General features: G+C 42.7%; 1 protein-coding gene across 4 annotated transcripts; it reads left to right on the top strand.

Annotated features, from left to right (window-relative positions):
- Positions 1 to 567: 567 nt before the first annotated feature.
- Positions 568 to 25,873, top strand: stim1a (stromal interaction molecule 1a). Of its 4 annotated transcripts, XM_061072864.1 has the most exons (14): positions 568 to 776; positions 1,501 to 1,636; positions 5,173 to 5,303; positions 7,247 to 7,361; positions 8,665 to 8,776; positions 9,242 to 9,357; positions 12,369 to 12,546; positions 18,218 to 18,395; positions 19,090 to 19,257; positions 19,467 to 19,567; positions 20,715 to 20,941; positions 21,748 to 21,828; positions 22,274 to 22,691; positions 23,132 to 25,873. In XM_061072864.1, exons 2-14 carry the CDS (start codon positions 1,516 to 1,518, stop codon positions 23,640 to 23,642), a joined length of 2,457 nt encoding a protein of 818 aa, XP_060928847.1. In that variant the 5' UTR covers positions 568 to 776; positions 1,501 to 1,515; the 3' UTR covers positions 23,643 to 25,873. The 4 variants fall into 4 exon arrangements, with proteins under 4 accessions (XP_060928847.1, XP_060928846.1, XP_060928844.1 ...); XM_061072863.1 differs by lacking the exon at positions 21,748 to 21,828 and having other exon boundaries at positions 22,274 to 22,337; XM_061072861.1 differs by lacking the exon at positions 21,748 to 21,828.
- The last annotated feature ends 927 nt before the right edge of the window (positions 25,874 to 26,800 follow it).

Here is a 26,800-nt window from a genome sequence, read left to right as displayed (position 1 = left end):
GTATCCTTATCTTTTTAATAAGATAGTAAAATAAACCCTTGTTAAGAGCTGGTTGTACAGTCCTACTGCTGCAGGAAGTGAGAGGTGTGATTTTCTCTTTAAAGGTTCAGTGTGTAGAATTTAGTGACATCTAGTGGTGCAGTTTCTTATTGCAGCTGAATACCCCCCACCTCCACTACCAAACATGAAAGGAAACCTGTGGTCGCCTTTAGTTGTCATAAAAACTCAAAAGGTCTTTGTTTGTCCTGTTTAGGCTACCGTAAAAAAACATGGCTGCCTACTTAGAGATGACCCGCTCATAATGTAAATATAAAGTATAAAAAAATAAATGCTCCATTTTAGGAAAACAACTATTCATAAAATGTGTTATCACTGGAATTACAAACTGATCCTCCCTGCTGGCGATGGGGTGTAATGCCTCAGAGCTACCACTTGATGACGCACTTCAGCAGCCCCTTGTAATCCCCAGTGTTACCCTGCGGACGCTAGGGGGCGATACTCGCTACTGGGAACCAGTGGCCCGTTAGGTGGTGGTGGTGGGAGGGCTGCAGAAGAAGACAAGACCCACAGAGCCTCCACATTCTGCGGCTTTTCTCGCTTCAGTCTCGATCGCGGAGGAGAAAGAGAGCCCACACTTTTTTTTTTTTTCACAAACAGGAGGTGGAGTTCACAGCAGCAGCAGGCTGAACTCCGGAGGATCGTCCGAACATCTGCCGGGATGTTGACACGCAGCTGAAGCCACACGTCCTCCTCCTGCCCGCGGTACATGACAACAGGTGAACTTTACTCCGCTGCTTCTCCCCCGGTGTTCTCCTTCTGGTGGCGTTAGCATGTTGAGCTAGCCTAGCTTAAAACTCTCCGGTTTATGACGACACTTGACATGATTCGCGACCATAGCTAAAACGTCACCGGTGGGCTAACGGTGAATGTAAGTCGACGGTGACGTAAAGTAACAGTGAGACAAACAAACAGGAGGTGGTCATGTAAACCTTTTCTTTTTAGTGATGTTACTTTGGATATTTCACCTCAAATCCGTAGTTAGCCGAGACGTTAGCTAGCTAGCTAGCTGGCTAGCTGGGGCTTGTCAGGTAAGCAGCAGACACAAAACAAACAACCCAGGCTGCTGTAACTTTATATAATCGTATTATGTCTCTCCCCTGGATCTGTATCAAGATCCCTAAACCTTCTGCTAACCCTGAAATGCTCGTCCAGCTTTAAATGCTCCCTCCAGCTTTAAGTGCTCCTCCAGCTTAAGCCAGGCATTAGCCAGCTAGCGACTGATCCATCCAGGAAGAAGAGGAGTGATCGCATGTGTTTGCTGCAGAGGCATCTTTTATGTAACTAAGCAGATGAATGCACTTCCCTCTCACCGCCGGGGTGTCATATGCTCGCAGGAGACAAAGCAACTCGCATTGGGTTTCACTGTCATGTTTATTTACGAAGCGTCACATTTGGTTAAAAGCTTTCCACCGTCGTGCTTCTTTGTCGTCTTCTCCACAGCTCGCACCAGCAGTCATGGAGTTCAACACATGCGTGTCCTTGTTGTGGATCTTCTGCCTGTGTCTCGCTGGACAAAGCTGGAGTGAGAAGACGAGCTCGCCCTCGTCGGACAGTCCAGGTGAAAGTGGGCTTCCAGGTGAGTGATCAGCCAGGGAATCAGTCTGCTGTTGTATTGTACATGTTCATTTTCAATCCAGCTGTAGTGTTGAGATCACAGACACACAGACACACACACCAGATTGGAGCACTACTGTTGCTGCGACATCTTTCTGATTGTGTAGCCATGCTGAGAATAGTCCAGCTGTCATTTCTCCATTAAGCCTTGTCCTCCAACTTTATATCAAGCCCACTCCTCCGACACAGGCTAATTGAGCTAATGGTCTCATGTGTGCCTTCAGTAGAACTGTCACAATAACAGAGCAACAGTCAAACTGTGCATCAAAAACATTTCTCCTACATTTTGGCAGTAAAACACATTAACAGAAATGGTTATTCATCAAGATTTTGTTCATGACATTTTGGGGGCACAGGCTCCAGTTTAGCAAAGATAAAAAATATATGAAAACCACACAATCAAAACAATTACTTGAACTTAACTAAAATAAATATAATAAACTAAAGTGTTTAAAAAACCTATTTATATACAAGTATACACCTTAAATATAAATTAGAAAATAAAATATATGACTTTGTTATTTCTATATTATTAGTAAAATGAATATTTGAGAATGTAAGTAATACTAATTCTGCAAATATGACATTGTAGTTTTCATTGCATATTTTCTAAAATTAAAAGCTGACCTAAACCATTTGACCACAGACGTCATTGTACTGCAGAGGACTAATTACTATGGGAATGTCGACCCTTACAACTTGGATTTACACCTCTAAACTTATCATGTGTCTCCCAACTATGCAACCTAATGTTAGAGAGTAAAAGCCAGTGTTGGGTTCCCATAACAGCAAGTTATGGTTTAAATTAAGGCTCAAACATTTTGGGGTGATTTTAAAAAGATGGCAGTGTAAAGATAACCCCTCTCAGTAATTCATGAAGGGATTCCACATGAAGTGTGACGGCAGTTGCATCTGGCATGGCCCTGAGCTTCACATGAACCTGGATTTATGTGATAATGTATGAGCCAGTGATGACAAGATATGACTCAGGGTATTTTTCCCATAGAGTTTTATCACTGCTGCTCAAGTTTACATATCCGAATATTTAAACACATTATCTATCCACTGTGTTGTTAGTAAAAACTCAAAACTGCCACTACTAGGATCTTTTGTTGGTTCTGCTGAGCAGAGCGGTTAAACAGGTGCGGCATGGTCTAAGTTGTCCGTACACATTTTGCACTCAGGGCAGAGTTTTACAAACATATGTTGTAACAGGCCCAAGAGGCCACAGTGTGTGACGGAATGTGTTCTTGACAGAGTTTTTCAAAGTTTAACAGGTATTTTTAAAGGCAGAACAACTTTCGCCTTCAACAACTGAAGGCAGAGGGACTTCAGTTACGAGCTGGCAAAGTTACGGATGTTTTCTTTGTCTACATGCAGGCACACAGAGTGACTTGCATAACTTTCACTCTTTAAAAAAAAGAAGCAGGCTGACTGGTATGTAAATATCTTATCTTGTGTCTCTGCAGATTTGCAAGCCAAATGAGAAAGCGGGCCAGGTTCTGTGTAGTAGTGTGGCAGGGGGCAGGTTTTCGCCGGGTTAAATGTCACTCCTTGTTAGACACAGTGGATGCGAATGAGTGAATGTGTGGGACACCAATTACCTTTTAGGTATGTGGTTTTCCAGGTTCTCTAAAGCCTGAATGCTTGCCCAGTGCGACTTCCTTCATTTACTATTCACTACACAGAAGTTCAGGTTGTGCATCCATCCTTCCTAGTACCGCTTCATGTCGAGAAATAAGAGGCATAAAACCCTTCATGGCTACAGGAACTGCTGCCGCGATTAAATCAAGGCGTGTTTTCACTTTCTGCTTTGTCTCAACTGCTGCTAAGCCAACTTGTCATAACATGTGGAGTAAAGAACGCTAGGGTTGATATGATGAGTTGATTAGTGAGAGGGGGAAGTACGCTGTTAATGCCAGCCCGCCAACACAATGCACACTTATTTGTGGGCGACAATAATTTATGACAAAGCTGTATCAGTTGACACACCGACATGAGCTAGGCCGTGTATGACCCCATACTGTCACAAGGAAGATGTAACCACATGAGAAGTTTCTTTCCTCAGAGAATCATTTTCACCTGTTCAACCAAAGTGTGCCCATCTACCAGCAGACTAAAATAAAGAAGAATCAAACATCATCGTCAATAAAACCTTAGTGATGTGATTAAAGAGTTGTGGAAAAAACTTTTGTAGCTGCTCGTTGTTGGTGAGAAAAAAAAAACCAAGCTTACATCCGGTTAGAGAGTGAAAACTATTCTTTCACATTGTTGAGCAAAGCCCCCCCACCTTCTCCTTCCCCTTTTGTGGGTTTAATGCAACGAAATACACAACCAAGCAACCTGTGTTGACATACGTCTTGTAAAACTTAATCTAACAGTAATATGGCAGTAACACACAGAATAAAGTGGTTGTATAAGACCGACTTCAAAAGAATTTAATAAAACATTTGCTTCAGACAGATTCAGAGGCACTTTACTTGTGAATTTACTTCAGCCCCACAGCTTTAAATCAAAATACAACAATGAACCGACTGTTGTTGTTGCAGGTTTCCTGACATGCCCTTTCACATAGCATGCAAGTTTGTCTGCACCACACGCTAAACAAGTTTCCTCTCGGCTGGAGTGGAGATGTTATCTCTGATCTGTGGCAGAGAATTTGTAATCCCTCAGGGAGGAGAGGGAGCACAGAGGGCAGACAGGGTGCACTAATTAAATTACAGTAGGCTTGATCACTTAATTACTCCAATTTACATTTAATACACACTGATATCCTAACATGTTACTGAGGTTTCCTGTTGAAAGGCCCCTTGCTGTTCTGCGTAGTAGGTCTGTCACTCGTGGTATCTGGCTTCACGATACCATCCCCATATTGAGTGTAAGTCTCAGTTATAAATGAGGCTTTGTCTGCAGAATTTTACAGTTCGGTTATCTTTGCGAGAGAGAGGCTGAGTAAGAGCAATCCAGCCGGGGACTTTGCATCCTGACTATTCTGCAAAAAGCTCAAAAGGTCAAAAGCCATGAACCTGTCTGGCCATCACATGACCAGGGGGAGTATAGAGAGCTATTGTAGCATTGAACTGACACGAGTGCTTGAATGACTTGATCTTTTTTTTTTTAAATGTCTTTCCTTTACAGAGTCATTAAAACAAAAGAACTTGTATTTTTACTTCCTGGTGCAACAGGTGTGTTTCTAAGTTTTCATGGGAACTAAAAACGAATTTAGAGTACTCACAAATAACAGCGTTTGAAAAAACCCAGCTGCATGCAGATAAAATGTCTAATCTTCTTTTTGTAGTAGTAGTTGTTGTTGTAGGATTAGAAGCTGCTGTAGTTGTAATAATATACTGTCTTGGTAGCAGCATTATCATCAATCAAGGTGAACACAGAAAGTTTTCTGACAAACACTAACAAATGTGAATAATACTGATAATGCTGTTGAGCCGTCACTTTCAAATTTCCATTAACACCTTCTTGTTATGACTGTTTCTCCACCAGATTTTTGTCGCATCGATGACTCACTGTGCAAGGATGAGAACGCCCTTCTCAGCTTTGAGGCGATCCGTAGTATCCACAAGCAGATGGACGATGACGCAAACGGCAATATAGACTTGTCGGAGACGGACGGCGTAAGTACCAGTCTACGAATTTGGCATCATCATGAACTGATGCTTTGATCAAGGTTTTCTTCTGGTTTGAACGGTCATAGAGGTAGTCCAGAGAAGAAGGCTAACAGGTATCATCACTGTTGCCCTGTGGCGTGTGACTCGCCAGAGGTTTTGTCCATGTATTATGTATTAGTAGATTGTCTCCGGTGCCTTTTTCCTGAAGTCTGGTTGCTACTGGCATCCATGTTGTAGATTCTGATGGGGGTAAAACAGACTTACATTTCTTAGGAATTATTACCACTTAAAAACAATATGTATGTATTGGCTGATGTATTGGAAATCTAAAAAATAAGTTGGGTCTGTTGCTGTTCACACGTCACTGGTTCCTTGAAAGTCGCTGTGTGGACTCCATGCAGTTTTGCTCCTGTGCTGTTGACTAAACTACACGCTCCGGCCTTGAGGCGGCCTCCTCTGGCGCATTCACTCGGTGTAGTTCAGTCTGTGTCATGGGGTTCAGGACAGACCAGAGCAAGCTGTGACATGACTGCAACCGGTTCTGCTTATAGAAAGAGGCACTTACTATGCAAATAGCTCCAAGGCAAAGAACCCAATGTAGTACGCACTCGTATCTGAAGTCTCTTTGAGCCGAGGAATACAATTAAGAGCACTTGACATAGTCCTGCTTCCTTTTATCATTCAGTGATTGAATAAAGAGGTTGTTGATTTCTTTATAACCAGGATCAAAGTCTCCATCTGGCCTTGGTCCCATTATACAGGTCCTGCTAATTTCCCCTTAAGTATTCAGTATTTCCAGAAGCATGGTATTTCACCTGCAGTAGAGACTGTTTCCTTACTGCAGGTGAAACCCTCCCACACAAATCCATCAGCAAAGAATGGCACCATGACCTATTACTGTCTTCCACACATGTTGCATGAGTCGGCTTTTGTGGGGGTGCAAGATGTTGTGCAGGGTCTTTTTTTTATTTTTTATTAAACATAGTCACCGAGTTAGCCTACAATACAGTGGGAGACAAGTAGTGTGGCTCCTTAGCTCAGTAGAAGTGGACGACTATCACTCCAATGGGGGCAAGAATGGAATCCAGAGGGCCATACATTTTATTGCACTGTGATTTTTTAGCATGAAGTTCTTTCTCGCCGTGTGTGTGTGAAGGAAATACACACATGAGCCACAAGAATTGCATTTCTTCCTGTTATTGGGGTCATAAAACCCACAGTGGCAAATAGGTCAGTCCTCACAATGGATGTGAAACTTTTAAACATTTTAAAATGTGGTCTTTGCCCTCCACCTGTTTTATTCAGCCAACCCCTACTGGGTCAGACTGACTGTGCTGTTACCTCAGCCAACAAGGTTGTGTATTCTGGCCGTTTTGTTGTTTGTTCATTGGTTGGTTGGATTGTTTGTCGGCAGGACTACGCAAAAACTACTGAACAAATTTGATCAAAACTTGGTAAAATAATGGAACATTGGCCTAGAAAGAACTCAATGGTTTAGATCCAGCAAAGGGGCAGATCCAGGAGCAAGTTTTTTGACATTTTCACTTATTTCCTGATTGGATATTGGTGTATCTTGATTATATTGAGGAGACTGATATCTATGCGTTGGTGCAATTTGGTGTGGATCCATGGAACAATTTGGGTTGAATGGATTTAAAATTTGGTTTCATAAGTGGATGGTTGGGTCTTGGTAGAGATATGTGCCTTAAAAAAATGTGCCAATCTGTTTTAATATGTGAGCATTTGCTGAATTAGAAGATAGAGAGAAAAAACAAAGGGGTTAAATGAAATTCTACGTTGAAACATTGGTCAAACCAAGAAGACTCAAGTTCTGTATGCTAAGATTGTCAGTAGTGGAAGTCGAAATGCAGTATTCTAACAATGACCAGTTTACATAATCGGTTAAAAATGTGTTTATAACCATTACAAATGTCCTTGTCGTCCTGCAGTTCCTGAGAGAAGATCTCAACTATCATGACCCAAAGGCCAAGCATAACACCTTCCATGGAGATGACCAGTTCATCAGTGTGGAGGACTTGTGGAATGCGTGGAAGGGCTCTGAAGGTACCTATTTAAGGCTGGGTTTTTTATCCTGAAGTTGAAGCAGAAACAAGCCTTTTCTTTTACAACATTTATAATTTATGTGTATGCATCCTGGGACGGTGACTCCTGTTCTGCACACCGTGTTCCGCATCGCTCTGCCAATACTGACTGTTTGAACCTGAACTAACAACTGTTTGTGTTTGAATGAAACAATCCTCGTGACGACGAGTGCCAGCCCAAAAGAAAAACAGCATTTAATTTACAGCCAGTAATTCAAGGGTTATGTATTTCCCTGCGACTGAATGTGTGAATAGGACATTGCAGCGCTTGACTTCCTCACTCGCCCGACAAAGGAGCAAGGAGGTTGACCAGATGCCATGTCAAGCAAAGTGCTGCGTACTTATCAGCTCCAGCCAGTGGCAAAGTTATCATCGAGTCTGTCAGCAGGAAATTCACATCGCTCTCACCTCCTCCTGCCTATCTGTGTGGCTGGAGTATTGTGCACTTTTCATGAGCTCTGCTGTATCTGGCACTCGTGTTTTTTCAACCTCTTTCCTTTGGCTACCATTCTCCCTTTTCTTTTTTTTTCTGCTTATAGAACTGGCTTACCCTGCATTGCAGTTTCTGCACAGGGCTCTGGTAGGTTAGAGCCAGAAAACTGTTTTTTAGTTCAACACACTGTTAACTCTCAGACAGACGCTGCGTGGCAGTTTTCTCTTCCCAGCTTATTAGTGTGATCAAGCGTTGCATCATAGAAGAACATGATGGGTCTGAAATTGTTATGGCAGTGACACATTGTTGTTTTGGCTCCATATGTTGGGTTGAGGTTAGTTCTCTGACTCAGCCATCCGTCATGCCATTCAAAGGTGTTTTCATCAATTTCAGATGAGCTGAGTAGGGATGCGACACAAGGGGACAGAGTATTTGGCAAAGTGACACAACCTTTTGTAAAGTTGTCATATTTAATATTTGGTGGCAGATTTCATTTGTTATCTCTTCCTCCCCGATGTCTAGGACACATAAACACCACTAGTATCTTCTGTATTGTCTGTTTTCCAGCCATTGTTATTGTTTTCAGAAAATCTTTGCCTTCAGTCAACTCATAGCAAGTGAAATACAATCAATGGGATTAATTGCTTCAGCCAGAGGGAAAGAAAATCATTCTTAATGTTTATAATTGTTTAGGATCCCTGTTTTTCTTTAACGAGCTGTTAGAGCAAAGATACAAGAGAAAACCATTCAAACACAATTTAATTTCAGCTTTTGATCAAATAGTCATTGTTGAATGGTTGCTTAAATTGTTTTCTTTTTCTTTTTTTCTCAGTGTATAACTGGACAGTGGACGAGGTGGTTGAGTGGCTCATCACTTATGTGGAGCTGCCACAATACGTGGAAGCTTTTCGCAAGATGAGTTTTAATGGCAGCGCCATGTCAAGGTGAGTGATGATATGACTTGTATCAATGTTTCTTAAAGATTTATCATAAAAATGTGACTTTAGCTAAGACCACTTATATATGTTTCACATGTGACTGGCATTTTCGCTCAGGAATAAATATTTAATACTTGAAAGTGATAAGACTCAAGCCACAAAGTGTATTTATGACAATAGATAACTTTTCGTGCTAGCAATTAATTATAGTTGAGATTATTTACCTTGTATAAATACGTCAGTGTTCTTTTATTGAATTTATTATATTATTATAATTGTTTTTGTTTGGCTGGAATTACAGGAATCCATTGCTTACATGTGCAAAAATAGAATAGTTAGTTCACTATTAGTGTTTTGTGTCAGTTTCTTTTGAAGATATGGGGTAATGTTACAAATGGCTCCAAATAGATTGTGCCCTTTGCTCTTCCCTCCTTGTTCTTGCAGAATAACTGTGTGTCTGTTCTCTCTCAGGCTTGCCGTGAAGAACACCACGCTGACTCTCTCTATTCTCAAGATATTGGATCGCAGCCACGTGCAGAAGTTGCAGCTGAAAGCCCTGGACACTGTCCTGTTTGGAGCTCCCCTGAGTATGTTACATCATTCCTTTTTAATTCCATGCAATATCCTCAGCGATTTAATCCAGACACTTCAAATCCCTGAATAGAGATGATAAAACAGATTCAGTTTTATTACCTTTTTTTTTAAGGTTTAGAATTCAGGCCCATTTATTGTCCTTGTAAATGGCAGGACATCTGAAAAGCTTGTCAGTGCTACTTCCTCTACTTATTTCTATGCTGGTCTGGAGGTATCTGGTCTTTTGGTTTTAAAGGATTTGTAGCCTTGAGTTTTGTGCTCCCAGAACGCGTTTTACTCTCTTCAAATGAAAATCATTCTATCAAGTTTATGGCGTTCCCAAATCTCCAAAATTAATTGCTCAACTTGTATAAAACTGGTCATTCGAGAGGCGTAAAATATCTGCCAAACAACGAACTCAGCACCTCGCCTTAATTCCCATCAATTGGAAGAACATTAACACCCTCCCAACATTATGTCACCACCATCGCCTACTGCTGCTACTTCTCACCGGCCCTGGGATATGTCAGGTTTCGTTTGCTTTATATATTTATTTCACTTATTCATTTACCCACTGGTTTACTTTAGGTGGTTCAGTTTTTATAGGAGTGTTAGACCACACAGCTCTGTACTCCAGACACACCCCTCTGTGTGTGTGTGTGTGGCCTTAGACAAAGAAACATCCTGATCATCCTCTCCCTCTCTCCTTCTGCAGTATCACTCTATCACACATTGAAATCTTTCAGGTCTGTCTCCGTTGTTTTTGGAACGTCACCTTGGGGATTGGGTGTGTCTCAGCTGTCATACCTCTCGGCAGTACTTTCTCAAGCAGTCTCTGAACTTTGAAAAATGCATTTAAAAAACAGCAGTTACTCCAGAACATAATTTATCTAGCAGAAATACCAAAAATGTGATGTCAAGCAGCCTCATAAATTAAGATACATTATTTTTATTGTCATACGACAGTGACCTGAATAGCTTTGGGGTTTGGGCTGATAGTCGCATAAATTAAGATCTGAGTATGTCTCCTTGAGCTGATACTTGATTTATTTGAGAAAATAGATGAGTTAATAATGAAAATAATAGTCAGTTGCTCCTCTGAAATATTTTTATTATGGTGTGCGGAGGGTTCCCTAGCCTTTGAGCTCCATCTTAAACTTACCCATTAAGATGCAGAGTGCGGATAAGAGCTGTATTTTGTGAATCAGAAACAGTAGATTTAACGAAACTTAATAGAAGAGGTGTTTTGCATTTAAAACGACCCTCACTGGCGAACAGTGTGTCGTGGTCTGTGTCTGACATGTGTCATTGTGGAGGTTTTGTTCGTCACACCCGAGGCTGCCTGCTTGTGACATCCTCTCAAAGTCCCACAGACAGTCCGACCGACCCACTGTGTGCAGCAGCAGCATGTTTAGACACGTGTCACAGAGGATTGATGCTACTTCCGTGGACAGCTGTGTAATAATTAAACCGAGCACAGTGGAGTGCATCCATTTCCTGTTTATGGTTAATTAAATGTCACTTCCTGCTTTCTCTGTATTCTTGAAAAACAGTGAATGAGGCAAATTGTATAGAGGGCAAAACGGTGTTTCCTGTTTTAGAGCACTAAATGGAGCCAGGAGTCTATTATAAGCAAAGTATTTAATTTTATCACAGACGGCGCTCATTTCTTTTAAGCACCTGCACTCAGTCACTCTGCAGATCCAAGACAAATATAGAACGGTTACATATCCTGACCTCATTTTGTGGAGTTCTCTCTTGTTTGCTAAGACTTAAGTGATCTGCAAATATTGACTCCTCATATGTAGCTGAAGTGTAGTTATTCCTACTCGTAGAAACCGGATCCTTTTACTGTCCTTTTTAAATTCTCCGTTCCTGCCCTCTGGTTTGTTGCTATGGCACAACAGCAGTAACAGCTGGTCCGAGATCCTCGACTCTGATGAACCTGTGTTTGTTCTGGGCTATATCAGCAAGTCTAGAGGAATATACACAGGCCTCCTCTACCACCATCATTTACCACAAGCTGGAGACTCCGTGATGTGACAGGTCTTCCATACAGAGGCCTGATGTGGAGAGACATGTTAAATTATGATTCATGTGTCACTTGTGATTTGTCTTATCTCTCTGGAACGGACGTGAGGCAGGAAGACGATTGTGAAGAACTGTCTTTTCAGCTGCCATGTCGTCATGATGTTATGCAAGAAGGGAAATGTGTCTGTGCTAATGTATTTTAACTGTCACTTCACTTCCTCTATCTCTCACTCCAGGAAGTAGAAGTCGTGTTTTCTACATCTCTTTCCCGCACACCCCTTTGCAGGTTTTGCAAGAAAAACGATTGTGTCGCTTTGAAGGCTGAAAATCAGTCTTTGTGTCAGTTGCTGCATGGCAAGTCTCTCCTGACTTATCAAATTGACTTTATGATACTTAGGCTGGATTCTGGATTTAATGATAAAAAATACCTTTTTGAAAAGAAAAAAAGACACCTTAGCAGTAATCTGCGTCTGATCCAAGGCTTCTTACAAATCTGATTGCTGCATCTAAGCTGCTGTGACTTTCAATAGCAATGAATTCTTAGCAATGGCAACATGTACTCACACCTAAATCCTAGCTGTTGAGAGTAATTGCAGCTAGGATTAGGATCTTAGCTTCTCATTAGTACCAAAACGTTATAGCTGCCGTTGTGTGGTTTTGTGCGCATGTTCTTTATTAGCATTGGTGAGCAGACTGAAATAGGCCGTGTTAAGCTGGCTTTATCGTGGTCTTTTGCTCTAGACCCCTCTCACCGCAGCCATACTGCTACTGACTCGTCTATTTGTGTCGCGCCGCAACACTTGCGGTATGACGAGGCTGCATTCGTGTGCAGGCTTCACACCACATCCTGGTGAAGGTGCTCATAGAGCAGCTTTGTCTCATGTCCTTGATGCATTTCCTGGCCGAAAAAAACGTGTCCTCCTCTGCATATTTACCGTATGATTTTGATGTATATGTCTTTACTAAATGTTCTTCATTTTTCTGTCTCTCACAGTGAATAGACATAACCACCTGAAGGACTTCATGCTGGTAGTGTCAATTGTCATAGGCATGGGTGGTTGCTGGTTTGCCTACATCCAGAAACGCTACTCCAAGGACCACATGAAGAAGATGATGACAGACCTGGAGGGGCTGCAGAGAGCTGAGCAGAGTCTGCATGACCTGCAACAGAAGTGAGGGTTTTTCCCACCACTCAGACACAGTATTGTGCACACACACAGTTTCACCCCCCCCCTTATAAAGTGTAGTTTCAAATATGGCAAAGCTTTATTTGCCTTCACGTGAGAACTTTTAATTATCAAACAAGTGCATTTTATGCAAATAACCAATTTAATTCGCACTACATCTGCCCTCCCTTGAACTTACTTAGAGCAAAGTTTTACTATGCAGAAGAAAGATGTACCGGATTGTTAGGAGTTTGCATATAATGGTTCTCTGTGTATTTTGCTACAGTCATTACTCCATTACCACTATCCCTGGATTCCACTGACACAGAGTCACCACTGTTTTAAAGTTGGATTCGAAAGACTGTCGGGTCATCAGAGGTGATTCATTCCACTGAACTTGAGACAAATGAGTCAAAATATATTGACTTTTAAGGAGTCTTATTGACATTAAGTTTAACCATTTGATTATATTCGAACATTTGTTGCACATTTTATATATTTTAGGTAAATGACTGTTGATTTTACTTTGTTTGTTGTTTGAAAAGCTGGAATGCTCTTGGAGCCAGTCTGACAACTCTGTACAACTCTGTGTCATCATGGTAGGAAGCTTTGTGAGACACACCTCTGTGTCTACTCTGTTACATGAGAGTGGGGGAGGGGGGGGGGGCTGTGTGAGAGACAAAAGCTGCTTTCACACATTGCAACCCTGAACTTTTTTTTGTCTTTACCAAGAGGAGCTGTATGTGTGAAAGCAAATGTCTGTATTCGTTAGACCGGACATGAAATGTACTTTACCCTGCCAGCTTCTCTTTTACCTTGTCTGTGAAGTGTCCTGTGTGAATAGAGATGGTCATTGTTCAGATAATTCACAGCCAGCGAGGGGGCTTGTTGATCATTCAGTTCTCATCTCATACAATCTGCTGTGTGTGTGAAAGGGCAGGACTGGATTCTCTTGACATTGTCCAGATGTCAAATGGCTAAAATCGGGGAGATATTCTGTTGCTATCTTTCTCTCTGAGTGATCAGTTTGCATGTTACACAAAGCTGAAATCAGAGCTTGTTACTAAATGATATCAGGAAATCTGCTGCAGCATGTCGGTGTTCAGTCGATAGTAGAAATGACCATACGATCATGTGACAGTGTGGTTACCTCTCGTGCTGTGAGGCCACAGACGCATATGATCACTGCATGCAGTTAGGCTTCCTAAATTAATTATGCACACTTTATATTGTGAAACACAGAGTAATGTTGGTACTAACACAAACTGTGTGGTGAAGAGATATCTCAATTCTCAGTACAGCAGCCAATCGTCTTCCTAGTAAAGTGTGGAACCCATCAGAGGTGGTTGGTTTGCTGGTAATGTGGTCGCATCGACATCTTGCTGATGTTTCCGGTGATGGGTTTAGAAGACGGCTTCAGGACACTGGAGGGGAAAAAGACTGAGAGCTTTTGGTGATTATGCAGTAGGGTCCTTAGGAGAGATTATTTTGAGTTTGAGAACTAGAATTTGGGGGAAATAAACAAATAAGTCACTCTAAGATGATGGTAAACACTAATCCTCTGATATTTATTATAATTATTCCCGAAAACAAGTGAATATGTGCAGTGCAGTTACCTAATGCTCAAACCTGATGTATTCTGCTGCCTCAATGTTTTGAAATGAAGCACCCCCCAAATAGACTGCTTATACAGCTGTTAAGAGCATCTTGACTAATAACTAAAGTTTAAATGACAAATCTCACTTTTCTGATCCTCTTAATACCTCGAGGAATGCAGCGAATGTGCTTTTAAGCGTGCACTTCTCCTCTTATTCCTTTAAAGGAGACTCATTCACTACTTCATCTCATTTACAGCTCAGTGTTTTTGAGCTGTTTAAAGGATTAGGCACTGCTGAGGTGCATGGATGGGGCCATTAAATTGTTGAGACATTACAAAATGACATCAAATGTTTAAATCCACAAGGTTTTCTTGTGTCATTGTAAGTATTTCTGATGGAAGTAGTTTTGGGGGAGAACAGGAACTTTGTGAAGTTGCAGCTTTTCTATGATTGAATTGAAGCATTAGACAAATCTTGTAGTAGTTGTTTTGTTATTAGATTGGTTTAACCTACAGATGCCACTATCTGCAAGATAAAGTAGACAAAATGACATTTGGTCAGTATGAGCTTGGTGTGGTATCATGTTGTCTAGTGGAAACATCCTAATCTTCATTATCTGTCCTTCAGTTTTCGATATTCCTACATTTTCACTCGGCCTGAGGTTGAGCCTACAGGAAAGTTCAGAGTGGCCAAAATGGAATGTGTTTAATCTCTGGTTATGTCATGTTGAGATAGATTGATAACCAGGGAGAGGCTCAGTCCCATTTATTGGCCCAGAGGAAGGAGCAATGACAGGCGATGCCCTATGACTCCATCACATCCCTGACTCTGGAACATCGGACAGGGGATAGATGAGCTGCGACTTTCGGCCTTTGTTGTTATATGATCTGTTATTACCCACACAGATGTTGGAAAAATAGGTTTTTGAAACTTAACGAGTCAGAAATGAAAGTTGTCCACAGTATCCAGACATCCATCCCATCATAACAGACAAAAGAGGTGTATCTCTTTGTTGGAGCATTACAATCAGAGGAAGGAAAGTAATTTTTTCTGGCATTCGCCGGTCGAACACTGACCAATAAAGCCAATGACTGCTCTGCTGGGGACAAACTCCGTCCCTCTGAAAGACTGGCAGGTCAGACTACCTGCTGCCTCTGTGGCTTCAGACTTTAATCGGTTGTGAAAAAACGCCTGCCACTGCCAACTTTGAAGTTGGCTCTGACATTTCTTACTTGCTAAGCTAATTGCTCAAACTTAATTCTCCTCCGCAGATCAAACCAGAGAAGTTTGATACATGTTCAAGGCCAATAACCGTTGTTCAGTATATTTCTGGGATACCTGTTAGTAGGGATGGGGGGAAAAATCGATTCAGTTACAAATCGCGATTCTTGTGAATGACGATTTTAAATCGATATGCTGCCTCCAAAATCAATTTTTTTTTTAAAACATATTTATTGGTTTATACCGGGGGGGAAATATGGGGGGAGGAACATCACACCAGAGCATGTTGACCAGCTCTTGTTTTTGCACAAGAATCTAAACATATCCAAGCACTAGCTTTGCATCGGCTACATGCAAATAACAATAGCCTACTTTTTGTTTATTTCAAAGTTTATATTTTAAGTAAACTTTTTTTCATTCTATTTAATTTACCTTTTATTTATTGTTTAAAAGTAGCCTAAGTGGCATACATTTCTTAATCTGTCAGTTTGTGTGCAGTTGACAGGGGCTATACAATGATAGGGCACATTTTCTCTATTGGCTGCCCGGCAGTCATTAAGTTAATGTTAATATTTGAAATAAAACTGGTAAAGCTCTAAGTGAATTTGACTGTGTTGTATTTGAAGGAATGATTCAACATTTTTCCATGGTCCAGTATTTAAAAAAAAAAAATAATAATAACCAAAAGAAATCCCAGGAAATCGTAATATCGAATCGCAATATTACAGAATCGCAATACATATCGTATCGCCACCTAAGTATCGTGATAGTATCGTATCGGGAGGTCCCTGCCGATTCCTCCCTACTTGTTAGTAGTTGTTGGTTGTTTCTGGTTGTACTGTGCTGCATCACATACAGCACCTGGACTAGACAATCTGAATATGTTGTTTCTCATGAAGTGGAACCATTAAGCATATTACACTGACTGTTTGTAGCTGAATCAAAAGTGCGATATTGGGCAGAAATTAATCATTTTAAATTGACTAATTAGACTTCCTCATATGTGAGGTTTAGAATAGATTACATTCTCCTGAGACCAACGTCATTTCTGCATATCACTACATTTCTTAATAAATGCAATGATCAATTTTCTGTGGAAAAAAAAAATAGGCTAAGGGTTTTTCAGCGTCAGTGTCTGATTCCTGCCATTCCTGGAATTGCTGCTGGTTTCTCCACTAACATGCCTTACTTGAAATAACCAGTTTACCAACATAATGAGGAGAACTGAAACTAAGCTTCAGAAAAGTGTTTTACTCTCCACTATGACTCCTTGTTGTAAGTTTCCAGTAACAATGACCATTAGTTTGACTTCGTTTTTAGCAATGGGCACGATGCAAAGGAATTGATGAGCTGAGAGGCATGTGATTCCAAATGGTTCAGACTGTCTGGCACCGGGTTTTGATTGCCATCCCTATTGTGGCAGTGGAAGGGATATTGTGTTGTGTTGTGTATGATTGTAGGTCGGTGTGACTTGCGAGAAAGGACTCTCTGTTACAGTACGTGTTTTAGGAGGTGAGGGGGAGAGAGGTATGTCCTCTGTCTCTAGCCGTGCATGTCTTCCTGATCCCTGCTGCCAGCTGCTCTCTTTCCATACCTTCAAGCAGATCCTGTGTTGGTGTCAAGTAGCCTGGCCCAGCCGTGGCTTCCCTGTTGGGAGGCAGTGGGAGGAGGCTTTGAGTAGAGCCGTACTTCCTGGGTGACTTTTACGACGCTGTTTGACCCTACCTCACTGGTGTTAAGCATGACTGCTGTCAGCTCATGTGCTCAGTCAGGGGTGTGACGCGCAGGGAGACACTCTGGAAAAAGACATGGACGCCAACATTCTGCTTGAATCCTCGATTTCCAGAATTAAAATAAGAAGTGAGATAAATATACTAATATTATAATATAAATAATCTGTTCCACCTCAACTCTGTCACAAAGTCTGTACAGACACTGTGTCTGCATCCTTTGAGCCCCTAAACCACTGGTGAGCTGAACCATCACTTGGCGTCCTCTCCCTCTGTTGCTGTGCCAGTGCTGTTGAATCTTAGCTGGAGCACGGCAGCGGTCAGGGTCGAAAGCATTAGCAGGACGGCCCACCAGCCACATTTTCCATAGAGAGATGTAGGGATCAACTTTCATTCCTCTGCCCTTCTCTGCTCCCTCTGCTTTAGTTTGGCCCGGCAGCAGGCGAGTGCTGCTCCCTTATGACTGAGAGATAGTATTACTGACCTGCCCTTTAGATCTAAGGAAAACATTAAGAGTCTGAAAACAAAAAATGAGTTCTGTTGAGTTTCCTCGTCATACTGGGACTTGGAAATTTCACCGTAGTGACTGATTGGATAAGCCCTTAATTTCCATTTTCAAATAACCCTGAGTTTTAAAGACTGTACATTAAAATGGCCTGTGTGTGTCTAAGCACAAATAATTATGTCATAAGTGACAATCATTGTAAACTGTTTCAAGAGGCAGGTCTAAAATTATCCTCCACCTACACCAACAGTCGTATGTTCTGGTTACTGCAGGAGCATTGGGTACTGTACTGTTCTAAAGTTACACCACAGCTGTTCCTTTCCTTGGCTCTGCTCCCTCTGATGTCAGTTTATTGTGAGCGGCCGAGCAGCTGACCCCATCTCTTTGTTTTATGTGTCAGCCATTGTTTCCGGTGAGGCATGACCGATGCAAGTTCTGCATTCCGCACATACATGCTACTCACATGCTTACACGTCATGTGTCCACAGAAAATGACAGAGGCGCCCACTACTCTACATTCCTTTGTTCAGCCTCGTCGTGCAGTCATGAATGTTTTCTTCCTTCAAGAGAAACGGATGTTGAGAAATAACGGTTATCTCTTTGTTCCTCCTATGTGTCGTCAGGCTGCAGATCGCCCAGGAAGAGCACCGCACGGTGGAGGTGGAGAAGGTGACCCTGGAGCAGAGAATGAGGGATGAGATCAACGCAGCCAAGCAGGAGGCCCACCGGCTGCGAGAGCTGCGTGAGGGCACGGTGAACGAACTGAGTCGCCAGAAGTACGCAGAAGAAGAGCTGGACCAGGTACTGGCAAAGAGATTAAAACATTAACAAGGAATATAAATGAATGGATAGGGTTTCATAAAATTCTACCTTGGCAACAGCACAGTTTGGTTAGGTCCATGAGAGTCGCACTGGCTATAGTATTAACACACCCACTGAAGTCCATTTGGAATTATGCAGGAACAGCACAACCCACACGAGTAAGAAAAACACACGAGTATCTGCCTGGGGCGCTATCACTGTGATCCAGTTAAAACGCGTGTGTCACACACAGTTTTTCCCACAGTGATAAACTGGAGACACGCAAAGGTTTCAGACTCGGTGTTACAACACACGTTTCGTGTTCACCGATCTGTTGAAAGGCCTGTTCACCGCTTACTGTGGTGCAACCACGCCTTCACCATACACACGGGTCCATGTGATCCTTAAGGCTTCTGTAGTAGGTCTAGATTGAATCATGTCAGTACTTTGTGTAAATAATCATGAAATTAGAATTATGTGTTGGCTCATAAATACCAAAGAGATAGGACATGGGGGGGGGGGGGGGGGGGAGATATTCATAACTTTTCCTTCATCTAATATTTCATATTTTCTGCAAAATGTAGTTTCTAGCTTATTTCATAATGAAGAATATATATGACAATGAAAAAATTATAATTGCAAAGACTCAAAATTCAAAGTGTTAATTTGTCAGTTAATATTTTACGTGTTGCAGGTGCGTATGGCGTTGAAGAAAGCTGAGAAGGAGCTGGAGTCACGGAGCAGCTGGTCGCCGCCGGATTCTCTCCAGAAGTGGCTGCAGCTCACCCATGAGGTGGAAGTGATGTACTACAACATCAAGAAGCAGAACGCCGAAAAGCAGCTGCTGATTGCCAAAGAAGGGGTACGCACGTGAAAACCAGTTATTGACAAACCATTTAAATTATAATGACGCTGTTGATTTTAGCTTCTTTTCTAAAAAAATATATATTAAGTTCTAATGTATGTCTGCAAACACAATTCCCTGAAACATCACACGCACACACATGTGTTATGCACACAAGTTTAATGTCAATACAGCTGAGACAAATGTTTGGTCACTTGTTTGCACAGGCAGAGAAGATAAAGAAAAAGAGGAACACTCTCTTCGGGACTTTCCATGTGGCTCACAGCTCCTCCCTGGATGACGTGGACCACAAGATACTGTCAGCAAAGTGAGTCTGTGCAAACACTGACCTGACTGAGCAACTTAGAAGCTGCTCACTTTTGTCAGATTTTCAGGGTTCGTACGGTCATGGAAAACCTGGAAAAGTCATGGAATTTAAAAATGTGTTTTTCCAGGCCTGGAAAAGTCATGGAAAAAAATAATCTCCCAAAAGTTTTGGAAAAGTCGTGGAAATGTGTTATATTCATAGTTTCATGTCGTGAATTTTAGGGATGGGCATAATTTATCGACGATTGATTAATTGATCATTAAGAATTTCGTCGATGACGGTATTTTTTCATCGATGAAAACTATTGCATGTTTGCTATGTGGCAGGAGGTCGGAATATCCGAGTTGCCCTGAACGCAGCACAGCGAGGATGTTAGCAGCTGGAGGAAGCAGCCCGGAGCTAGACTCCGCTGCTCGGCTTCATGTCCGCACACGGACCCTCAGTCCAGTGAGGGGTTCCGGGAGTGAGGGCGTGACAACAACCGGACTGAGAAGTAGAGACCTGTCAAATCCAGCTAGCTCTCAGCGGCTAGCTGCTGCTCTCATCGGGGCTTAAGAGCACAGCAGCGCATATTTTCAAGTGTAATCATTGAACTGATCCCGTTTAACTGCCACAAGAGTTGTTCATCTTGTAATGAAGATCTCAATGAGGAAACACGCTGTGTTTTTTCTATTTAAACTGCATTTTAATATAGCCTATAAATAGTGCATTTTAATATAAAAATATTAATGATTAATCGAAAATCGATAGTTAATTCTCCCGACGATCGATTACGAAAATTTAATCGAATGCCCATCCCTAGTTCATTTATGCTGAGTTTTAAATAATTCACGCTCAAAATATAAGCAGGCATACTTGGGTTTGTGTCATTTAAGGTATACTGTATTCCTTGGAATTCTCATTGTAAGTTTGAATACTACGTTTTGTCACTTTTTCGCGTATACACCGAGATTTCACAAAATGTTCGGTCATGGAAATTTGGTTTACAGTTATTGAAAAGTCATGGAAAAGTCATGGAAATCCATTGGTCAAAATGTGTATGAACCCTGCATTTTGATTTAACATCTCTTGATGCAGGTATATTGAAAAAGTTAGTTCTCCTCCTCACTTATTTGAACCTGCACCACTTTCTCCTCTTGTTTCTCAGACAAGCCCTGGGTGAGGTGACGTCTGCGCTGCGGGAGCGGCTTCATCGCTGGCAGCAGATAGAGATGCTCACCGGCTTCACCATCGTCAACAACCCCGGCCTCCCTTCCCTGGCCTCCGCCCTCAACCTCGACTCCTCATCGGGCAGCAGAGCCACACCTCAGCACTTCATCATGTCCGACGACATGGACGACATGGACGAGGACATGGTGCCCGGAACCCTGCAATGTAAGGGTTCATCCGAATCTCTCGGCCATTCAATGGGGATTAGCCATCGAACACAATCCAAGGCCACGTCTTCGAAATCCAAATATCAGCCCACATGAGAATTTGGACCTTAAATGCTACAATTACACAAATTTATTCTCATGTTCTTCCCGGTGTTGGAGGTAGTGGGGTCACTTGTGTCCATCAATGAGTGTTGTTCTACATTTGTATATTTTGTATCATGTAAAGTCACATGTCTGTCCAGTTGAATATCATTTGTTAACTGTTCTCATTTTTTTGGATAAAAGTGTTAACGAGACTCGATTCTGGAGACTGAAGACTTTTTACTGTCATGACAAATACACTTCATCTTGAGTACAAGTTTCCGTGCTGACCTGTCTGTAGCGGTTGTTTCCTCATGTCTGCCTGAGACCGTTTGAATCTGCTTTGGGTCAAACACAAGTTCTAGCATAGTCGGTGCCCAATTTCATTTCTGTAAATACTGTAAATAGGCTAAAGCTACTCATCAAACCCTCGGGCAAAAACACAAGACTTCCTCAAAACACACATCATCTAATCCAGGAAAACACAACACAATTACCATAACACTTTGTGGCCCTGTTGCTACGGCCTGTATATTTGACTTCATATTATAACTAGGTTTGACTAACAGCGAGCAAAAGTTTTACTACAGGTTCCCTTTGCAGCTGCCGAGGCGAGTAAGTCTTCAATCAAAATTAATTGCACTCCCTATCTCACTCCCCTCTCTCCCTCCACCACCTCTCTGGCATTTGGCTCCCACTGCTGCCTCATAGGCCGAACTACAGACGGCACCCGGCTGTTGGAACGGCGAGCCAGTGACCTGTGGTCCGTTGGTTCAGACTCTCAGCCCGTGTGGAAACAGCCTGGTTGGCCATTTATTCATGCCCCAGTTCAGTTCTTCAGTCCGACATCCCTGTCCCCCCCCCCCTTGACCTTCAAACGCTCACACAAAGCTGGAAAACTTTTTAATTGTCAAAACGCTGCAAAAGAAAAAGACAGTGCTGCGTTTGTCCAAAACTTTCCTGACCTTTCCTCAGTTGCTTGCTATGACCCCCTCTTCTTAATCTTGTCACCACCCTGTGCAGCCCTTCCTTCACCCGTAGTGTTATATTGTAAATTAGCACCTCCTTTAACGAAAGAGCCAATCATTGTAAGCAGGTTATTTTAGCTGGTAACTCTTCCATAGATCAATGCCACTTAAAATCAAGAAAAATATATATTTATCACCCACTTCCTCCTCAGTCTCCCCTTCTCCCTCCGACTTATTTCTGTGAAGTGATTGTTGATAATTCTGTTGTTTTGTTCCCACAGCTCCCAGTATGATGTCCCTGCGCCAACGCCACATTGACCCCCAGCTGGCCATGGGCTCCCAGAGGTTGGTAGAGAGTTGTCTGTTGCCGGGGCAGCAGGGCGAGGGATCCCCATACCCATCCCGGTCTCGGGCCGCCCTCAGACAAATGCGTAGCCAGTCGTTTGGGCAGCTCGACTGCCTCCCTCTGCCCCCCCTGTCCTCGGCCGTGTCTCATCCCTCTATCATCTGTACGAGCATCCCAACCCCCCAGTCCCTGTCCTCCTTCTCTTCCTCCTGTTTACCCAGCGCTGTGGGTGGTTGCGTAGCCCCTCATTCCTCCCATTTATATCACGCCTCTTTCCAGCCCATGGATCCCATTCCTGATTTCACCTTCTCAGACGTCTCCAGAGCTCACTCCTCGTGCAGCGACGGCCTCGGGTACCCATCTCTTCTCCATTTTACACACACAGCGCATGTGCGTGTGTTTTCGTTTTGTTTTGTTTCCATTTTCTTTCATTTCATTTCTTTTAACTCATGCACCATATTCAGGGCAACCTTTTCTTCATTTTTTAAACAACTGAGTTCAGTTGTCCTGCTTTCTCCAGTTTCCTTTTTCATTTTGCTTTCACATCATTGCATATGAAAGCATTACACAATCTATGCATTGTCTCTCTTCCGACCCGTCTCATTGTTCTTTGTGTTCTTTGTTTGCACAACTAACACGTGTGGAGTTCCGGAGTCCAGGCTGTGCCCAGCGTGTCCATGGCTTTGCAGACGTAGCGTAGATCTTCCACAGCATGCAAGGCTTCAACTTTTAACTGGTTTTCATTGTTTTTCCACTTCCGCTAACTTTTTCTTTTTTTGTTTCGCCTCCACAGAGACCTGAACCGTTCCGACTCTGAATCCTCCCTGTCACTCTCCCAAGTCGGGGATCGGCTCTCAGCCTACAGCTCCAAAGGCCACCTAATCAAGCCTACTTCTCTCATGCACGGCCTGTCCGGTCGCTCGGAGGACGGCCTCTCACTTCACGCTCACACCCCGAACGGAGGGAACCGCGTCCACGAGATCAGTCCCGTCGAGCCAGTCAGCGACAGCCCTGTTCTCGTGAAGAAGGTGTACAGCATGGAGGAGTCCCCCAGCCTGGGAGAGATCAACAGTCTGTCCGAGTCGTCCCGCTCCTTCAGCCCCAACTCCACGGAACCAGACACACCGTCACCTACAGGAGGGCAACTGGGGGCCGCGGGGCCAAAGGTCAACAGCCGCATCCCGCAGCTGTCCTCCAAGAAGAGCCCCCTGGAGGAGGACAGCGGCTCAACGGGAGAAGAAACAGATTCCACTGCCAGCCGCAAGAAACACACCTTCAAGATCTTCAAGAAGCAGAGGAAATAAGGGCTACATGAACTGGAGGCTGTCAGAGCGGTCGGACTGTTTTCCTCTGGTCTGTTCTTGGGGAGAAAAAATAGGTTTTGGAAGTTTTTGTGGTTCATTGATGGTGAAACGTCTTCACCATTTGTTGCCGTTGCATCTTTGTGTAGGTACGACACCTACTGTGAGAAACTGTGGGAGCAAGCAGCTGTTGAGTTTAATCTGCTTCTTCTTTGGTCAATGTTGGTTATGCGGGATTTGGGTAGATTTGTACATTGGAATGTAAAGTATTATTTATTCTGCAGGAAATTGTGCCAGTCTCAAAGAAAAACTGGTCTCCCAGTAGGTTTTTCGTTCTTGTTCTACAATCTATAAAATTTTGCATGTCTTCACTTTTGTTTGATTGATACTCGAATGCTCTTAGTGTTTGCTTGGTTCTCGTCGTCAACCCGCTTTGACTACACTCGATGTTTCCTTTATTGCGACCTAGCCACCTAGCCTACGAATCCAAAGTGAATGCGCACTCCTTTATTTTCACTGAGTACTTTGTTCTTATTGACAGTTACGACTTTTCCTGTCCTTTGTTGTCGTCTTCTTGGCAGAGCCAGTTGCTCATTCAGCTTTCTGTTACGGCCGGAGTGTGGTCACAGAAGTCCCGGACTAGAATATATTCTCACATTTCTCTTTAGGCTGTCAGATAAAGTGTTAAGTGTCGTTCGGATTAACATCAGTGTAATAATAACTTGCAGCTCTTGGATCGCACCCAAGAGCAGGACATCGTTGTCCACAAGAGAAAGTTGGACGAGACGTTAATCTCCCTGCACTGTTACAAAAGGATCGTTTTGCAGGGTTGGAAAATGCTTTGCCGAAATGTCCAGCTTTCAAACGATGCCAAGGTTCACCCCTGATAGTTGTTTGGTCCCGAAGTCTGAGTCTCCGACTTTTGTGTACGTAATAATAAGTGTTTGAATTTCCTGGTTCAAATGACGAGCTTGGATGTAGGTATCCTTTTGTCCCTGGGCAAAAATGTTACCAAAATATTACAAGAACTAAATTACCAAAATGTTAAACAGAAAATCTACCATGAAAAACAAGATCATATCAAAGACTTTAACATAAAGTACTTGAAGCAAATTTTAGCCACAACTATTAAAAACAAAAGAAGCAATTATGTGTTTGTGGTTTTAGGATAATCCTAAAATCTAAATCGGATCCAAAATGTCCCTTTTCCTGAATTTAGAATTTTGTTACTCTGTTTTGTTGAATCTGTTTTATTGATTATTCAGGTGGATGATATAAAAGGGGGGGGGGGGCGCTGGTAAGGGCTAAATTACAAGGCATAATAATAAGATTTGCTCTGTTTGTGATAGAGGTGGGGTCTCTCTGTGATCCACCTTCTCCAGTGCAGACGATCGATCACGTCGATGTGCCAAATCTCTGTCTGTCAGTGGCCTTGTATTTCGCAGTGTGTCGGGCCACGCCCCCTTTACACAGAACACACGACCACCTGATCTATATATCCCGTTTCTCCTTAGGTCAGACGCTGAATGTCCAAGCGTATTCTGTCTGTAACGGTGTCCCCCAGGGACGCTATGTTTACATTTGTTACAGGGACAATTCTGCTTCTCAGATCACGGCAGCGTGAGGAACATTGTGCCGGTTTTGATATCGACAGCTTCTTGTATACGAGCACAGAACTATGCATCAGTAGTCGTAGGCGAGTTACTTCAGTAGTGCGGACACCAGTAGACTTAGGGTGCTCCCGATCAACGAACTACCAAAAAGTGCTGCAGAAAACAGTCGGCCTACCCCAGCCTCACAATGTAACAGGTGGTTTGGATGTACAAGACGAAATATTTTATTTAAAGAAACCATGTGAAAAAGAAAATAATCAATTTCCTAATGGTACTTTTTTTAAAGGTGTTGATTGAAGCTTCTTTTGCACGACAGCTGTAAAATGGATTATACCATCTGAATGTGTGAGTGAGTGTGTGTCCGTCTGTACCCAGTACACTGCACCGTATTGATGATGCATGTCAACTGCTATAACTAAACCTATATTGGGTTAGAAGAGTGGATCAGCTTCGCCTCTTTACTTCCCACCACACTTTCCGTTTCTCTGTCTTCATCTTGAGCTTCTATTTATGGAAACATACACGGTATATTTGTACAGAGAAAACGATCATTTTGCATCTTCTGTGATGGTCTCTTTTATGGAACTTCTGCATGACAGCAATAAACTATTTTGAATGAAATACGAGGTGTTATGTTTAGATGTTACACCACATTACATCCTGCACAACACTTAAAAAAGTTTATCGGTGTATTCCACACTTTTTCTGAGCTAAATCCAAAGGGTTTCAGACAGAGGCTGAAGAAAGAGGAGCTGCAGCAATAGACAGTTTAAGGAAAGTGATGATTTCTGAACATTAGAGCATGTAAAACTTGTCATGTTATAACACAAATTACAATTAGGAACTCTGAATATATATTTTGTCTCCTTTAAATAAAGATTTATTCTCTTCTCTTCTTGTCTCGTTAGATAACATTTTTCAAACATGGCATGTATTATAGACATGAAATATAAAATGTACGTGTGGATCAGGTGCATTCCGTCAGTTTACCTTGTGGTGTGGAGCCTAACTATGTGTATGAAGACACTGGGTGGAGCGATAAGCAGGTAAATATTCATCCGAGCTGAGGTGGAGCAGGATGAGGTCCGGCTCCTGAGCTTTCTTGTTCCTCCTCAGCTTGAAAATCTTTAATGGAGAGATTAATGAAATCTCTGTGTAGACCATGGATTTCCTGAAGCTGTGCTCGTGTGTCTGTCATCTGTTTTGTCTCGGTCTTCAGGTAGGATGCAGGTTTCACTTATTTTAACACCATTAGCAGCTTTGTGGGAGTGTCGGTGCGACTGCATGTGTGACTTCTGTCCAAAGGTCGTCTGGGCTGTAGACGAGGTGACTCTCCTGAATCCTCCAGAGGAGCCGGTACCGGACCACGCTCTGGCCATCCTTTACTCCTGTGATGAACCTGCCACAGTGCAGCTGGACTGTATCGTCTCCTTTGACACCGGCATCACTTCCACACACCTGCTGAGACAGTGGCGCTGCTCCCCCGGTGACCCCAGAACGAGGAGCCTGGAGCTGAACCTGCCCGACTGGCTGGTGTACCAAGCTGAT

Source organism: Limanda limanda, chromosome 6, assembly GCF_963576545.1.
Source record: "Limanda limanda chromosome 6, fLimLim1.1, whole genome shotgun sequence".
NCBI lineage: Eukaryota > Metazoa > Chordata > Actinopteri > Pleuronectiformes > Pleuronectidae > Limanda > Limanda limanda.
This window is presented reverse-complemented; position numbering and strand designations above follow the sequence as displayed.

Coding starts and splice junctions, on each gene's coding strand:
- stim1a (XM_061072864.1), top strand. CDS start 1,516: ATGGAGTTCAACACATGCGTGTCCTTGTTGTGGATCTTCTGCCTGTGT. Junction 1,637..5,172: donor AGGTGAAAGTGGGCTTCCAG/GTGAGTGATCAG, acceptor TTTCTCCACCAG/ATTTTTGTCGCATCGATGAC. Junction 7,362..8,664: donor TGCGTGGAAGGGCTCTGAAG/GTACCTATTTAA, acceptor TTTTTTTCTCAG/TGTATAACTGGACAGTGGAC.